The 19,073-nt window shown below is 38.3% G+C and overlaps 1 protein-coding gene across 17 annotated transcripts in view; it reads right to left on the bottom strand.

The window, feature by feature from the left end:
• The window catches only part of Ptprk (protein tyrosine phosphatase receptor type K), a 536,300-nt gene that overhangs the window by 213,855 nt on the left and 303,372 nt on the right, over positions 1 to 19,073 (bottom strand). For all 17 annotated transcript variants that reach the window (XM_052751263.1, XM_052751264.1, XM_052751253.1 and 14 more), the window contains exon 7: positions 2,804 to 3,097. In XM_052751263.1, coding sequence (XP_052607223.1) covers positions 2,804 to 3,097 — 294 coding nt within the window. The remainder of the gene's footprint in view (positions 1 to 2,803; positions 3,098 to 19,073) is intronic.

Here is a 19,073-nt window from a genome sequence, read left to right as displayed (position 1 = left end):
GGTCAATGGCGATGTTCATAATGACTTGGGAAGCTGTAATTTGGAGAAAAGGAAATGAATCTTGAAGAGAAGTAGGAGAAATGCATTATGATTTAAACTAATATTGATTTTGTGATTTTTCTAAATTATATTCTGATTTTGCTCTTCAGGTTATGTTTAAAATTACTACATGAGCTTTCCCTCCTTTGTAAGTGTCAGAACTTAATACTGATCTTAATACTGACCTTGATCAGTAGCCATGTCTCATCTCAGATCTAATACATTCTTGACAAAATCTAGTCTATAGTGCTTTTCCCCTGAAAATCTAGATCAACGTAACTTTGGAAAGATACTAGCTATAACAAGTGTTGGCAAAGGTTTATCATGGGTGAAAGAATGAAATTGAAATTCCTATATCTGGAAGTAAAAGGACAATTGATTGGACCTGATATCATTCAAATTCATGATGAGTACACAAACTGAATGCTTCTCAAATAAGGAACCAGATTACAGGGCCCATACAATTCCTAAATGTCAAGATGTGTCTAAGCTGGAGGTAGTTATGACTGGAAGATATTCTTACTCTACTCTCTCCCCTAAATGAAGCTATTCTTATAGTGATTTCCAGTCATATTTTCCCTTCTGTTGGTTCAATACACTCTGAACACATGCATCAATATGGGAACAAAATCGATATTCATTAACACGGTGTTTTCATCCACTTAATACAGCATGACGGCCCTAAAAACATTTACTTTTAGTCTTCACACCTCACTCACCAATAATGAGTCCCAAGTATTTTTGAGGTTAAACAGTTTCATAAAAATCCACTGTATGGCTGTTAATTCCTAATGGCCTATTCTGATGAAAATAAAAAAATAAGAAAGCACAATAGATATTTAAGAAGAACTGAAAAAAAAGGAGAAGAACTGGAACAGCACATAGTTATCAACTATTACAATTTTAGTAGAATTTATGACGATTAAATACTGAAAGAGTAATTTCTGTAAAAAAGTATATGTAGTTACTACCTTTAGTAAAATAGACTCTCAACTGTCATCAGTGTTAGCATGAGATATTAACTTTGGAGTAGAGAGTAAGCTTTTCAGTTTCATCACTTTTACCATTTTGCAAGGGCTTCTCTGACTATTTGAGGCTGTGAGGTCAGCTCGCCTTCCTTGCAGAAAGTTGCTCTAGTATCGTAAGAACAGTTCCTCAGAAAACCTCACAGAAGAGGTCACAGCTCTACAGAACATCTAAAAACCCACGGTGAAATTCAAGCTGAGCCATGGGATAACACGAGTTAGAGTAAAAACTTCTCCGAGGCTTTCAACTGCCACACGCAAGGAGATGCCAACCAACACATTAGTGAGCTCTACTTCCTAACCCCCAAACCAGTGAATCAACAGCGAAACGTCCCAAAAGTTTCAAACACTCAATACAGGTGTTAATCATTTATATAAACTTAATTGCAATAAAAATATTTATCGACTACTTTCAGAATTCTTGGTGAATAGCCCAATAAAATTATAAATACTAAGCAGATGTTCAAGAAGACATTTTATAAGTACTTAATATTCTCATAGCTTCCCATGGTATAGTTTTCTATTTTCAGAAATTGCCTATTTAAGTGCTCAAGATGTGTGTGTGTGTGTGTGTGTGTGTGTGTGTGTGTGTGTGTGTGTGTGTTTTCACTTAATGGTTCACTGACACAAACATGTCCCCTTAAACTAAAAATTATCCTTTTAAGGATAAATATTAAAGTAAAAATGCACTCAAATAATAGGCAATCAAATGTTTTTATCTTTGCATAGGTAAGAATTTCTCTAATACGATATAGCAAAGACCATAGTATGTTGTAATTTTCTTATGTTTTGAGTGGTATTGTTTACAGGCCCTCTTTCAGGCAGAGTCAGAGTGGTAATACGAAGGAAACTTTGTGCAATATCTCCAGGAGGTGTCAAGCGGCCAAGCTAATCGCCAACAGGATCTCCTACATGGGAGAATTATCTCACTGAGGGACCCTGTACAGTCATTTCTCATTTGTTTCTATTTTTATCTGCGTGTGCATACGGAGGCCAGAGGTTGATACAGGGCACCTTTCTCTACTGTTTCCACTTAATTCTTTGAGGCAGTCTCTCATTCAGCTAAGGACTCACAAACGGCCTAGAGCCTGTGAGTTCTGTGGATTGGCCTGTCTTTGAATCCCTGAGGGGGATAACAGTTGTGCATAAACACACTCAGCTTTTCTCTGGGTACTGGGATCTGAACTGCTTTCGTGTTTGTTGGGCAGGCACTGTTTAAATGAGCTCCCCTCTCTAGTCCTAGAGTCCATTTTCTTATCTCTATTATATGACCATGACACTGAAGATAAAATCATGGAGGAAGATCATTTCTCAATGGGAAAAATGTTTACAGTATTAACTTGAAGGAAAAATGCTTTCGAGCTACCAGAGACATTTTGCACAGAAAACAGAAAGGTCATCAAAGTTATTATGCAAGAAAAATACTCTGGCTTTATCAAATAGTAGGATAGATTCAAAGGAGCACCCCAAATGCTCTTAAATCCGGCATATTATTACATAAACAAGGTGATGAATACCCCAATTCAGTGAAACTCTTAGAAGGGTGTGCCTTGGGAGCAGGGACTGCAACAATCAGAATTCATATTATGCATATATAATATTGTCAAATAAAAAAATCAATAAAAATGTTATATTTAAATCACACACCAAATAATCAAAACTTTGAATACCATATGTGTGTTAATTATGGTTGTTAGATTCCTTCCCAAAAGACTAGCCTGGTATCAAGCCTTACTTACCTGCACACTTGGTTCTGGTAATCAGTGGTGGTCCTGGGAGTCCTGTTCCCCCTTCACCGGGTCTTGTGAGCAAAACACGGATCTCGTATTCTGTATCTGGATCCAAATGCCATAACTTGTATGTTGGAGCATTGACTGCATGGGTTTCTGTCCAAGATCCTGATGTCATTCGATATTCCACCTCTTTCAGGATGATGGGGCCATCCCCAATGATGGAGTTCGCATTGAGTTGGATCAGCAAGTAAGTAGGCCCCACGCCAAGCAGCTGGGGAGGGGCAATGGGTCTGGGTGGTTCTAGGAAAGACAGATATGTGTATACTCTAGTTAGGTAAGAATCTCAACTCCCAAACAGAGATATATTAACAGTAACATATATGTCATAAGTAAAGATGCTATATGTAATATCCATCTGTAACCAAAGGCATAGTGAACAATTGAGAAGCACATGGTAAATAGATAACCAGAGCCAGGGTTGGTGGCACATGCTTGTAATCCCCACACACAGTGGGCAGAGGTTGGAAGACTGCTGCAAATATGAGGTCAATATAGTGACCAGGCTAGGCTACTCAGTCAGACACATGCAAAAAAAAAAAACAGAGAGAGAGAGAGAGAGAGAGAGAGAGAGAGAGAGAGAGAGAGAGAGAGAGAGAAGAAGGAAAGGAGCAAAGTAAAAGAAAATATAACTTGGAAAGACATGATGTAGCAACTGTATTTTAAAGAGCCATTGGTTTTATGAAGGCTTTTGTTCCATTTAGCAAAAGATTCCTCTTCTTAAAAACATGCATTTCCAGGAGAGAACGTGGCAATACACAGCAGTCAACAGGGATGTAAAGAAAAGCACTGGAGAGGAGCGGCACTCATCAGGCGCGGAAGGAGGTGGGATGTTTTCTTCTCTTTATTTACTTCTGCTTCTGCTCCTGCTTTGCTTCTTGCAACTTCCAAGTTCTAGCAGATGAGCTAAGAGGGAGGGGCCGCAATCTGGAAGCAAAGCTGGCGCCACACACCCACCTCACAGCTTAGGAAATTGAAACTCGCAGTGAGAAGAAATCCCCAATCACTATATATCCGTGGCCCGTGCAGTAGCATGCGATAGGCCACATGTCACTTATTAAGCTCAAATGTCAAAGGGACATTGCAATTTAATTTTGGGTGGCTTAAGACATTGTGCTTGACAGAAACTTGGGGAAATACTGTTTCAACATCGGAATGATGGCTAATGTATTAGAGCAGGTTTTCCCTGATGGCAATACTGGTGAAAGGCTGGGCTGTCCTTGGAGGACTGCACAGAGCTCGCTCTTGTCTGCCCGGTCTTTCCACTGGAATACAGGGCAGAGGGGTCTCTTGGTAGACTGTCATCAGGTGGCATTTCCCTTCACCTTCTCGATCATTCCCACACTTCTCAGGGAGTTGAAAGGTTTTAAAAGAAAGTATTAATCTTAATAAGGTGATAAGTGTCCCCAAATTGATTTAAGAATTAATGCTGAAGAGTAACAGGAAATCACATACAGGAAAGCTATTACCATAACCACACAGTGCTCTAAGTCAGAGTAGACTGGAAAAAGGTGCAAGTCAAGGCTACACAAACAGTAACTTTTGAACTATTAATGACAATACATATGGGAGCGAGGGACTCCACAGAAAGGGTCTCACGAGCCTAGTCAAGTTTAAAGAAATCAAGAATTTTTTTATTGGGCCCAATATTTGGATGTTATTTATGATTTTAAAAAAGGTTTCTAACATGAAAATCCTCTGAATCACCAATACCCAGAAAACTGGGTCAAGACTCTCTGGCCTGGATCTCTAAAAATTAGTTTTGAGAAAATAACTTCAAAGTTTATGAGACTAAAAACACATAACATATTTACTAACTACTAATGACAAAGTTCTGTACATTGGGTATTCACATAATGTGGAGATTTTTTTATTTTTAAATGGAAGTTGTATATTATATAAAAGAAACAGTGTACCAAAGTAAAGAATAATAGACATGATGAAACTCTCCCTTCTGGAAATAACTATGAATATAAGTGGTCTCTTCTTGCATGGGCCCATTAAGGAAAGAGCTTTCAGACTGGCTGTCTCAGAATAATGTAAGTTGTGATTTACCATCCTCATGTGTAAAGTGAGAACGACCCTAACTACTGTGTGCTGTATGTGCCGTAGACATCCAGCACTATGTCTACAGAAAGATGCTCTTAACGCATGCTCTGTAAACACTACCCATACATAAGTCTAATGGTTTAGAAAAATATTTACCAGTAATGGCTGACATTTTGTCTTAGGTGAAAAATGGCCTGTTTACAAATGAAGTTCACCTCAAAAGGAAACACTTGAACCATACCAACAGTTTAGAGCATTCATTTATCAGATAAAATAGGATCGAGGTTGATTTTTTTTTTCATTCCCAAAAACATGTACCAATTAGCCTAACAACTTTCAACCCAGAGCTTACAAAACTCTTAGTAGATGGGAAGACAGAAAGGGAATGCATTCTCTACATGCTAAGCTGAACCAAGAGAGGAACCTCCCAGGAAATGCAAATGTCTCCCAAGCATTATACTTTACTAGTAAACTGGACTGCTTCATTAAGTGCCTGTTTGTTTTCAATCCAGATGGTTCACTTACTGACTAATTTCTTTTACGGTAGGAAACAATGTTAAATTCACAGTTCACTGAAATTCTCCCACCAAGCAACAATGTCTCACTCATTTCAAGGCTCACCAATGACCGGAAGAGGTCCGATACTTAACAGGATGAATGAAAAGAAAAAAAAAAAAAATGGTAAATGAATTGTAAATTGCAAACCTTACTTAAAATACCAGTGTACAGGTATTGCACAACCTGACCTTAGGTGTGTGTATCAAATGCTAAATCTCAGACATCAAAAGCCTCCCCACATTCACCAGAGAAAGCAAACAACAGAGAAGAGGAAGGAAGATGGAAAGAGAGGGGAAGGGGGTGAGGGATGGGGGCACAGCCAGAATAAACCAGTATGAGAAACAAACACAGTCTTTTTTCATTGCTGTTTGAAACAAGAGCGTTAAAGTGAAATCTGGAGCCAGGAGGCGAACGTTCAAAATCAAACGCCTTTGCGGTAATGATAAGGTAAACATGAGGGGATTATTTAACTTTCCACAGAGTCTTTTCACAAGTAAACTCTCACAGGAGACTTTAAGAGACTAAATTTCTAAGATGCACCAGCAGGCTCTGTGTGTGATGCTATTGGCTTTATTTTTGGTTGTTGTTTGTTTGCCTGACCCGCCCCCCCAAAACAAACAAACAAACAAACAAAAAACCCCAAAGCTTAAATCCAGCAATTAATATTGAATCTAGTGGCGTGTATAAGTGACGTAATGAGTTCGAAGTGGTGCATGCCCTGGCCTGAAGAATGCCAACAACACACTGATCAGTTTCATTTCACTTGCTATGGTCAGACAAAACTAGAAGAGTCAGGAATCAAAGCAACAGCTCAAAACTGGAACTGTCACAATGGGCAAAGCAGCTGAGATGCATACACATTGGTTAACAGCATGATTATAAGTGAAATCCACATTAAGGAGACGAATATCCTACTACATATTAAACTTCGAATGTTGGCGGTAAAAAGAAACCTTATATTAGCATATGTATTTTGGTTTTGGACCCCAGAGAACAAGGAAATTTATTTATAAAATCTCTATTCATTTCAATAAATTATGCATGAATTTTAATCAGTTAGCAAATGAACAAGTAATTGTTTTGCAGCAATGCTAATATTCTTCATAACTTAATATGCTACTAGACCCAGAGGTGTGGTGCAAATAAATCCCAAATGTACACTAGGTATCAAGTGAAGCATGCAATCCTCAAAATACAAGATAAACTTTGCCAACGTTCCCAATTAACTTTCCATTAATGACTTACATTCATTATTCTGGAGCTAAGCTATGATGAGAAAATCCCAATTATATATTCAGTCTGTTTTACTTGTTTAATATTTGAAATAATGTTTAAATGTCTTGAAATCAAGTAAGCCACTATGAAAGGATATTCCCACCCAATTATTCCTATTATAATGGTTTTTAAAACTATGTGTCGGTTATCAAAATCCAGTCAATCAATAAAATGCGAACGCAGAAATAGAAGCCAGAAAATGTCAGTAACAGAGTAAATGCCAAAGCAAAGGACACTTTCATGTCCATCTTTTGAAAAAGATAAATTAAGTTTGTCTCAATACTATCTCTTCCCCATTGTTTTATTTATTTATGTATGTATGTATGTATGTATGTATGTATGTATGTATGTATGTATGTATGTCAGAGAAAATAGCATCAGAAGGAGCCCTAAGTGAGCATTCCCACTATAAAAGCTGCTGGGGCATCATATTAGCGTCCTCTGACCACTCTGACAAACCACCACAAACTTGACTTATTTAATAAAACTCAGCCTCTAACAGTTCTTGAAACCAGAAAACTGAAATTAGTACGAGTAGACAGGAGATAATCAGGACATTGAAAGTCTCCCAAGTGTCTAGATACAACTTGGTTCCTTGTTTCTTCCATCTTCTGGGAGCTGCTGGAAGTATGGTCCTTTATCCACATTCTTGAGTTGCTGCTCTGTTGGGATGCGATCCTCACATACTTCTGCTCTACCCAAAGTCAAATCTCCCTCTGCTGTCCACTAGTGTGGACAGGTTGGATTTTCATGAGGAGGCACTGGCACTCAGGTTTTGCCCATTGCTAACTTCTGAGAGCCAAGAAGCATACAGACATGATTTCTAGCAGTATGGAACGGGAACGACAGAGCTGCTTGTGCTGGCCTGAATTCCATCACTCACTTCCCTGCTTATCGACAGAGCAGTGGCTTACTATCTCAATAGTGCAAGGCTAACCATTTACTCAAACAGGCTAGTTCAGTACCAAGGAGAGACAGAGAAATGAGCATTCACGCATACCACTTCCACAATCCCTGGCAAGTGAACAGAGGATGTTTTCTGGAAAGAATTTTTCAACATACATAAAGAAGGAAAAACATATTGAAAAAGCAAAGGAATTTCATTCACATCTCTAACTTTATTATAAGGGGTTTAGAATCATTTCTAGAAGAACAACACTTGAAAACGAACCATGGTCAGTTGTAGTAGGTCTATTCAACAGTAGTGCATTGAGACTGAAAAATGAAAGTATGAAAAAGGTTACTATTCTGGCTAGTTTTATGTCAACTTGACACAAGCTAAAGTCATTTGAAAGGAAGGAGCCTCAATAGAGAAGAAGCCTCCTCATGACCCAGCTATAGAGCATTTTCTTAATTAGTGAATGACGGGAGAGGCCCCAACCCATTGAGGATAGTGCCATTCCTGGGCTGGTGGTCCTGGGTTCTATACGAAAGCAGGCTGAGCAAGCCATGAGGAGCAAGCCAGTGAGCAGCATTCCTCTGGGGCCTCTGCCTCAGCTCCTGCCTTCAGGTTCCTGGCCTGCTTGAGTTCTTGTCCTGACTTCCTCCAGTGATGAGCAGTGACATGGAAATGTTGAAACAAATAAACCCTTCCCTCGGAGGTTTATTCTGATCATGGTGTTTCATCGCGGCAATAATAACACTAACTGAGACAGTTACTTTTCAGGAACTAGAGACATATTTCAGCATGCTTATCTCGCATGCATGAAGCCCTGGATAAATCCCTAGTATCACATGAATCCAGGCATGGTGGTGTGTGCATTTAACCCCAGAATTTTGGACACAGAGGCAAGAGGACCAGGGGTTCAAAGTTAACCTTAGCTAACTGCTGACTGAGTTTTGAGGCACAAAAGCTTTCTCCTGCCTACACATACTCACATGCACATGGAGAGGAAGAGAGGTAGGGAGAAGCTACCAGTTTTCCTTTTGAAATGGAACTATTTTCCACATTAAGAGGAAAAACTAACAGGCATCATCAGGTGAGGGAAATTTTTCAAGTATCCAACATCCAGGCCTGGGTTCAGTGAAATTCACCCGAATGGCTTAGCTTTCCCTTCTTTTCTGTAATGCCATTAAGAATTGTAATTGGTCTACAAAACTTTCTCTTCCTTGTATTTACAGCACTTCTTACACTCAGGCAAAACCTTTAATACCGTTGTTACCAGTGACCAGCCAGCTAGCCAAGCTCCTAGGAAGAAACTTTCATGTCCCCACAAGAAAAACGATTTTTACACTTTACATGCTCTGTGAAGAAAATGTACACTGGACTTCAATGTGGGAATCCACATGAAGACATGGGGATTTCTGTTTCATTAAGCTTGTTTTCTGAGGCTGAAGTTTAGCCCTCAGAAAGTAAGATACACTACTTCCCACTCTGAACCAGATAGCTGGCCAATTGTTCTGACATTGATACAGGGCACCCACAAAATGTTACTATTTAATTAAAGGAGTTAGTTGACTGGAACAAAAGAACACTTTCTAAGCAATTGTTTAGTGACCAAGTGGCAACCCATGATTTATCCAGCTTGTAAAAAAAAAAAAAAAAAAAAAAGCCTCAACTGCAGACCTAACAATAATTCCTTTTTATCTTTAAGTCAAAGCTAACCAATTAAAATGTTTTTTGGTTTTGGGTGCAGTTTTTTTGGTTTGGTTTGGTTTGGTTTGGTTTTCAAGACAGGATTTCTCTGTGTAGTCCTGGCTGTCCTTAATTCCTTTTGTAGACTAGGCTGGCCATGAACTCACAGAGATCCTTCTGCCTCATCCTCCAAAATGCTGGAATTAAAGGGTGTGCGCCACCGCCACCACCACCACCACCACTACCCAGGAAAACGTTTTTTAAAAGGCATTTTCATAGGAAAATTTTCTGTGATGTAATCCTTAATGTGAATATATACTATGAATCAGGACAGGTATAGCATAATTATACCAATACCAGAGAATGCATTTGTGTATGTATTAAATTATTCCATATGTGATATATAATTGATGTAATATATCATATATAATGTATATTATAATATGATGATTTATTGTGGTATAGCACACACATACATAATATCCCACACATACATACACAAACATATATATATATATGTATATGTGTATGTATATATAATATATATATAGTTAAGCTTAGAAGGAAATTCTTAGGCTAAATCTCCACTCTCCATATTAAGGAGTGTCTCTCCATCTCAATTCACAGTGTGATGTGTATTCATACTCTGAAGGATCAGGTATTTCATCTCCATGCTGTGGCTCTCTCCTGCAGCCTGAAGGGCTAAAAATAAGAAGAATCACTTTGGTGATAAAACTGCCAATTTTGCATACTGGATTTTGCATCCTATGCATTACCAGGGTGTTTTAGTCACTGTGATTTGAAAACATTGCTGCAATCACTTTAATACCTCCCTGGAATAAAAAGGCATAGAGCAGTGTGGTCTTTAAAGCTGTCAGCAAAAACGGGAAGCAAGGTTCATATCTAGGGTATAGGTAAGAATGAAGGAATTTTTATTTTTTATTACACTGTGGCATAAATGTGAATTTCTATCTCATTTTGTCCCTAAAATACCTGTTTACAATCTATGCAATGAATTGGCTCAGAATTTTGAATTATTATAATAATTTAAGTTTTGCTAAACATTTTCCAACCTTATAATCTGCATGGCAATCAGCGCCAAACGTTATAATACAATTATAGATGCTTTTGAATGAGTCATATGGTAAGAAATACAGAAGACTTCCCTTATCATGGTTTAATTCCTCATTTTAGCTTTGTCAGAGCTCAAACTGCTCACAGCACTTCAAGGAAAAGAACATCCAGGTGGCTCCAGGAATAACAATCAACTTGGTAGTAAAAGTAGAAAAGCCATCAACTCCAAGCTGAGTTGCCTGTAAGTCTGGAGACATAAACAGGCCACCAGATCACAATCCCATCAGTCACCTTTATGAGGGAGAAGAAGAAAATATATGGTAGGAAGATGGAGGGGAACTGTTGCAATTTCAATAAATGTCCCAGTAGCATGTTCAATATACCTAGCGCACACAGTACAGTCGTTCACTCCTTTCTCCATTGGGGGAAAAGATATGGAGTACAAAAAATTTGTTTATATTCACTTTGCATCATTGATACATATTATAACACAATGGCTGAATTCATTAAATTTGTTTTCATTTTTACAATAACATTATGATCTCTCTACTATGTTATATACACACATACATTTATACCTACATGTACATGTGATGTGTGTGTGTGTGTGTGTGTGTGTGTGTGTGTGTGTGTGTGTAAAATCAAGAAACACATTATTGGTGGACATTCTGAATTTTTACCATGTAAAAAATATAAAAGAAATCCCATAAGCCGGAATCTCAAAGCTGTGGGGTTTTAATGAATTCTATGACAATTGTGACCAAGCACATTGTTTGCCAACTTGTTCCTGGGTCTAAACACTATACAGTGTTGAATCACTGTACTAAAACATGTGAAGTTTAGGTTCATGATAAATACATCATTTGTGCTCATTCCAAATTGATTTAAAATGATCCATGAGGTATTCATGCTAATGGAGCCTTGCACGGATGTTTTCCACTCCCATCCTCCCAGTATACTGACTCAGATTACCAATGGAATCAGGAGATACTGCTGACAGTGGTGACCCTGAGTTCCAGAAAGGCATGCCAAATTCCAGGACTTACTCAGACATGTGATCATTAGACTCTCATTTTTACGTAACTTAGGAGGGTACAACCTACATTCCTCATGGGAAAAGAGGACACAGTTATATTCTTCTAATGCAACAAATGGCGGACTTTAATTTTTTATGAAAAATAATCTTAATGACATAGTAAAGCCAACTAAATAAGACCATTATCTAAGAGAAACATGCATACTGTCTCCCTAAGAGAACAGATTTTATAGAAATACTAGTAACTCTAGAGCAGTCAAAAATTTAAGTGCATTTCCATTTCAAAAACCATAAATCAATTTGTTAGAAAAATTACATAGTGGGAGAAACTGTATTGTTGGTTTAATGAGTCCAACATAATTGTGGAAAAACTTTCATCACATATAAATTTCATCACATATAAAATCATCACGAAGAAGAGATGAACAAAAGCAACTGTAAAACATTTTCTCCAGTTGAGAATCCATAATGACGGTAACAGTCATAGTAAAACATGATTTATGCATTCCATTGTTTTGTTTTTAAGTGTTCTGGATTAATATCGGATACTGTTCCTAGTGAGATGGGAATACAGCTGCGAGGGTCATTGAGTCAAGGGAAGCTGTTCCTAATAACAGCTACTTAGGTGTTCGGAGTAATGATCAGAGACGAGGTGACAGACTCCTATGCACTTGTACTTAGAAGTTCTCAAGAGGGAGGACAGGGTTTAACAGTGACCTGGAGAGGATACAAATAGGAGAGTGAAGACCGTTGTCACAAAATTACGGCTCTGTAATAACTGATCTAATCACCGCTATGGTGTGAATGCGGTGTGTTCACTAGGGATTCATATGTTGGGGGTGTGGCCCTCGGCATCGCAGTGTGAGTGAGGCTATGGGACATTGAAGAGACAGATAGCATCTACTGGAAAATCCTTCAGTTGAAGAGGACACTGTTCCTGTAAGGGACTAAGCGTTATCTCCCGGAACTCGAGTTCTTTCACATGTAAAACCAGAAATAGACATACACATGCGTGCATGCATGTGCACACACACTATGGTGTCTCCTCAGAGGATACATGGAGAGTTTTCTTACTAAATCTTGAGCGTGTTGCTTTGACATTCTGTTGAGCATCCCAAACTATGAACTAAACTAGACTCTTTTCTTTACAGGGACTTAGCTTCCAGTAGCTCATCAAAGCAATGGGAAACTGACTATCACCACCCTCCAATTCTATGAATACTTCTTTAGAGGCCAAAACCTATGTTCCCAATAGTCAGGATGCCATCGAAAGTAAAATCACTAGACACAGTTGTATAATTAAATGGAATCAGGAGGTATACAGGAATAATTATACACTACTGGATAAAGTAACATTTTTGTTGACATTTTAAAGATGTTTAATCATGTGAAAAGCTACCAGATCAAGGACATTTTACACTAATGTGACAAGTCAGCCAGCCTGAGACCTTTTATTTTCAGTTCCTTCATAAACCCCCAACGTCCACATCATAACGGGGTGCCGATGTTTAAAGCACTGAAATAGCACAAACAATGGGAAGTTCTATGATCCATAAAAGAACTTCTAGTGAAAGAAAAGCTTTCTAGAATGCATACTTAAAGATGAAGAGTATACTATCCCTTCACACCAGGCGTTCCCAAGTAAGACAAAAACTCAAGTCTACTTTGAGGGATATCATGGATTTAAAAATATGGGCTTGAAGTGGCTCCTAATCCAGAATAGTCATATTTTCTTTAAACCCCCAAGTTCCACATCATGTTGAAAATTTATCTCCACCAACTGAAAGTTAAAATATTTCATAACAAGAAATAGTATGTTAATATTTTCATGGGCACTGAAGAAACATATACAGAACCTCCCTCAATGGATATAAAACAAGTAATAACTGAGAAAGGAAGCCTACTATTTACATAGTATGAAGAGAAGACTAGAGTGTGTTTCCTTGGAATCCTTTTTTTTTCCGCATTTTCATACAATGGCATTCATATTTGATGAAGGTCAAGAGTTTCTATACTACAACTGAAGGACACCGTTTCCCAATCCAAAGTCCCAGGCTTTTCAGTTTTTGAGGCATACATCACTGTGTCTGTGTTTTGAGTTTGAGTGATGTGGTTAACAATGAACATGTTAGACCAGGCAGCTCACAGATCAGTCATGGGAGAACACATGTAGGATTACCAGAAAGCCCGATAGTTTGCTCACCAGTACTCACTGGTGTCAGGAACTTTCTAGACTGCTCTCAAAAGTTACTTTTTCAAATATGCAAGAAAAGCACATTAGAGTGATAAATCTCTTCATTTTATTTTCCTCTGAATAGAATCACATGTTGCTTTGGTGGTAAAAATATTAGCAACCATAATGGTGCTTTCAGGGTCCTAGCTAGGAGATGTTCAAATTACAAGGAGAATGTACTGGGGTGTGGGAAGTAGGCTAGATTTTGTGTTTATTCCATTATTAAAAACAACACATAAAAAATAAAACAGAGGCATTCAATAGAACCATCCCTAGAGAGTGATAGCACCCCTCAAATACTCATTTAGTTCGGCAATTAGGAAGCTGGGAATGTTCCAACCCTTGAAGTTTCAGTGACCTCAATCCTGCCTCAAGCACAACCTAGACAAGTCATGGAAAGCGACTTTTGAGGCGTCTCATAAAAGGCCAAGCATCTCGCCTTCTGACCACTGGAGCCTGGAATACTTCTTGGGGCTCTAAGACTAAGTATGTTACATTTGCAATTAACTGGAAAAGATATCACAGCCTAAGTGCCAGGAATGTGCACACAGAAGTTGCCAGATGTTTCTGATCTGCAGGAGTCTAAATCATTTTAAGCTGTTCATTCGAAGACTTCTCAGCAAAGGGCCAAAGTGTCAAGGCTCACAGAAAAAGCATCCCCTGGGGACTTCCAAATTTCCGCCGCACAGAAATTGTGTCACATTAGAGAATGAGTAGATTATACCAACAAAGTTTGCGACATTTTAATGTACACCATTGGAGTGGGGGGTGAAAACAAGTCTGTCAAAGGGAAATATAATATGATAATGAGTCTATAATATTATTTTTAAAAAGAAATAACAAACAAGAGAGTCTGAGGTTTTGATTTCAAATAACCACACCTTGTTGAACACAACCAATGAGGGAGCTTTTGGTTTTTAGAGACAGGGTTTCTCTGTATAACAGCCTTGGCTGTCCTGGAGCTGGCTCTGTAGACCAGGCTGGCCTGGAACTCAGAGATTCACCTGCTTCTGCCTCCCAAGTGCTGGGATTAAAGGCGTGCACCACCACTATCCAGCATAAGGCGAGAGCTTTTTATCATTAATATTAAATTTATTTTAAAATGAAATTAAGAATAAATTGGACATATATTCTTATCTATTAGGTAATATGGCTTCAGAAAGAGGATGAGTTCACTTTTTCCACTATCAGGGAAGTTCTAAAATAAAAGAACTCCATCAGGAGAAATAACCCTAGGTTCAGAATTTTCATAAACTGAGTTTGTGCTACTTTCTGCATAGACTATAGCAGAGATCACATGGCTTCCTGGAATCTAGGCCCATTGAGAATCTATCAGTGCACACGAGTGTACATGAGTGTGCATAGGAGCAGGAGTATATTTTTGCTTCTGTTAGCTCATGAGGAACACATATGGCAGTCGCTCTAGTCACTAAAATGCCTGCCACTTGATTAGAGAAGATATGACAAAGTTCCTGTTCCTCTACAGAGAATAAGGGATGCAAAAGTGGTAGATCTTAGATACATGGAATGCTACTTGCGAGGGCAATACAAACTCAAGAACAATACCTAAATAACTTATAGTAAGTGTAGAGTTTATAAAGCAATACAATAAAAAAAGAGCAACTGAATTTGAGGGGGAGTTAAGAAAAAGGCTTATTCACCATTCACATTCATCAAATCTTGCTATAAGAAGTGATTTCTTAATACGTGTCCATGAGTTTGGATGACTCTTGTAGAATTTTATGTAAACATGATGAAAGTGAAGTGATCACTGTTCTAACACCTGGGTCACACTTGGGTCCTTAGGCACATGAACCAAGTCTATTCATCAGACTCAGGTTCCTTGAGGATGAAGAATATTAATGTTTTGTTATTGAACTAGATAAGCAGCACACATTAAACACCTCTCACCACATACTGCACATTGTAAGAAAATTATTAGTGAGTTATTTTTAAGAGACCTTACACTATTCTGTTTTATTAAATTTACCAGAGAGAAGAATATATGTTCATTACATCCTGTTATATCAGTCAGTTACAGAAATAAACTACCCAGTTACAACTACATTGCCAAGGAGAAAATGAAGACATTCAGAGGCAAAAAAATCAAGGCCAAAAATAATAAGAAAAGAAAGTAAGAAAGAAAAGGATACCCTGGGGGCATGTCCTGCAGATGGACAGGTCACTTCAATAGAAAATTTCTAGATAACATTTAACCTACCATGATTTACTAATTCAATCCCAAACAGATCCCCTCAGAAGAGAATAAATGTGGAGAAAAAAACAGATCATTAAAAATGTTTTGGACGTTGTTGAAGAAAAGCCAGGCAAGAGAGAGGAGAGAATCATGGAATAGGACACAGTAACAGAAAACACAACACACTACAATGTTAAAGAGTAGTTGATCCAGAGCTACATATGCAACTGTGTGACCCTACTGGCTATGTATTTTATCTGTTCAGTTGGGAGCAACCACAACGCTAATATAGGTTAATACATGTTATCACTTTCTAAAAGCATTAAATCTAATCATTGAATAAGTCAATAGTGAATTTTGAGGGGAAATCTGTATGTGGATATATTTGCCTGTGTATACATATATGCACCAGGTGGACTCTAGAATTCAGCACTGGCTGACTTCCCTGTTGCCTCTACCTTAGTTTCTGACAGTCTTTCTCCTTAATCTAGACTTTGGGCTACAGTGGCTGGCCAGCCAGCCCTGGGATCCTTCTGTCTCTGTTTCCTCAGCACTGGGATTACAGGCAGGTGCTGCCTGCCATGCTCAGGTTTTACTGGGGAATGGAGATCAGGTCCTCTTGTTTGGACAGAGAGCACTTTCCACACTGAGTCACTTGCCCAGCCCCAAGACCATGTCGATGTTTGTGATAAAGCATCCTTTTGTTATTTAAAGGAAATTAAAGAGAGGGAGAGATGGGCTAAAAAGCATGGTGATGTTTAAAATCAGTTCTACTTAAGTTTCATATTTAGAAGTTTCTTTTTTTCTAAGAATCACAGTAACACAATCTTGACAATAAAGCACACTTCCACTGCTCAGTGGAAAGATGTGTGCTGAAATGATAAAGGGGTTCATCAAAACAGTTTTGATGTATCCTTCCCTGATTCAAAACCACCTCATCAAGGCACCGGTAACAGCAACACACTGTATTTTCACTCTTAAAATAAGAGCATCAGCATTAACTGTTTGGACTCATTGAATTAACATGACACTTAAAATACACAGATTTTCAATTTTTTAAAAATCTATGACCAAGTCTGTAAGCACTGTAAAACTAGCTCCATGTAACACCAGAGGCTCAGAAGGATGAAAGGTCACTGATGGATTGCCCAGTGCATTTTTATGAGATAAATTCAATTATAATTGCTGCAACTTTTCCAGCCACAATTTAGACATAGAATCCAATTATCCATTTCATTTTCATTTATACCTCATGGACTAGATCATTTATCATGTTTCATGATAATGATCAGAAGACACATGGAAAGTGATTTCTGGAGGTAACAAATTACCTACCATATTAGCATAGCTTACAAGTTCCTGTCAACATCTACTATGCATAAATATGAGGTAATTAAATTTACAATGTGCAGGAGTGTATGATATGCTACTTGCTTCCTTCACAGCTGCCAAAAACCTGGGTTGCTAAATGCAGCCAACCTGTTTGGTTGCAAATCAGGAATCATTATGACCCAGGACTCCAACAGGTACAGTCTGCTGGGCTCAAGTTGCTGAGATGTATCTTTCATCATTTGGTATTATTACTTCTGGCCACCAAACCATCCATCACGACTGCAGAGACAGGTTGGAATGATAGTCCTGGACCCTCACGTTACTGCTCCTTGAACTCTGTCTCATCCATCTTCGCCATCATTCCTGTTTCCCAGCTAAGTATCCTCTTATGGCTGCAAAACCAAGTGTGAACCAGTAATGCCTTTAACCTCTAGTGCCTCTCTAATAGTAATTGATTTCTCTTTATCAGGGAGCCACTGTTCAGAACAGACTACTCATGGTTGCTGATGCTGAAAGACGATTTTTAACAGGATTGATGCACAGAATTCCAATAGTTATAAGAGGATGCACTTCCCTATGGTAGGCTGTAGCATACCCTTGGCTTTTCTATGTGAATATTTATCCACCAAACCTGAAAACAGATGTACAAATGTTGAAAATGTTCTCTTTCTCTCTCCCTCCCTCCCTCCTTCCCTCCCCCACCCTCCTCTGGATATGCACTGTTCCGATCAGAACACTATTTGTCACTGCTGCAAATATGATGGAAAAACATAAAAAATTTAAAGTAACAGTATCGTGAAATTGCAAATCCTGTTTGTCAACAAGAGAATCACACAAAGACAAATTGAAAGCAATGTTCATCAACATAATGATAAACCGCCACATAAAACAAACCCTCACCCAGTCATTCTTTCTTTCTCTCTTCACAGATTGCTAGAACCTTCAAAACTGATACCCGTAAAATAGTGGATGGTGCACAATAACCTATCCTGGACGAAAGTCTTCAATTCAGCTCCAACTGAATGTTGTTATAAAAGTTTAATAAATCAAAATGATCAAAATGTTCCCAGTGGCAGGTGGGGATTCGGTTTCCAATTCAAATTCTCTTTAATATACGGCTTCCCTGACACCTCGAATTTCTGCCATCCATATTGAATTCCAACCATCCTGCTTTTCATCATTACCATGCATCAACCAGGCTGGTCATGGTAACTGCTTTTCAGCAATCCCACACAAAACATAGAAATGTCAAGCCTAGTGGGAGTTTTAACACAAGAAAATTATGACAGGTGGAAACTCTTTATCTACCCATAAGTAAATATTTTCAAACCACCCGCTGAATTGAAAGACATTCTTAAGGATACAGAAATGCTTTGGGCCAAAAGTTCTAGAAGGAAAATCTCACTACACATCCAGACATTCAAAAAAACAACAACAACAAAAATCTGCTAGAAAAGAAAGGCAAAGGATTGCTATCAGCAGCAATAAAATTCTAAAAAGCAGACAAAAAAGGGAGACTCTACACAATTTGCATCATTTCTGTGCAATAAGAGGTTTTATTTTTTAAATCAGGGAGAAGATTTCACTTAATAATTTCCCCCTGTGTTTGTGACAAGGTATCTCTATGTAACCCTGGCTAGCATGAAACTCATTCCCTAGACTAGGCTGGTTTTAAACTTTTGATGATGATCCAATCTGTCTCCCAAGTACTAGGATTACCGGCATATGACCAAACATTTGTCTAGTCAACAGGCAGCCATTAATTCAACCAGAAGTTCATTTGAAATGTTGAGGAACACATGCTTAAACATTACTTACCTGTGTTTGAATATGCTGATGTCGGTGATAAAGGTATTCTAACTTTATCGGTGTCCTTTGATTTACAAAATT

This window comes from Peromyscus californicus, unplaced genomic scaffold, assembly GCF_007827085.1.
Source record: "Peromyscus californicus insignis strain IS unplaced genomic scaffold, ASM782708v3 Scaffold_22__1_contigs__length_63687245, whole genome shotgun sequence".
Lineage (NCBI taxonomy): Eukaryota > Metazoa > Chordata > Mammalia > Rodentia > Cricetidae > Peromyscus > Peromyscus californicus.
This window is presented reverse-complemented; position numbering and strand designations above follow the sequence as displayed.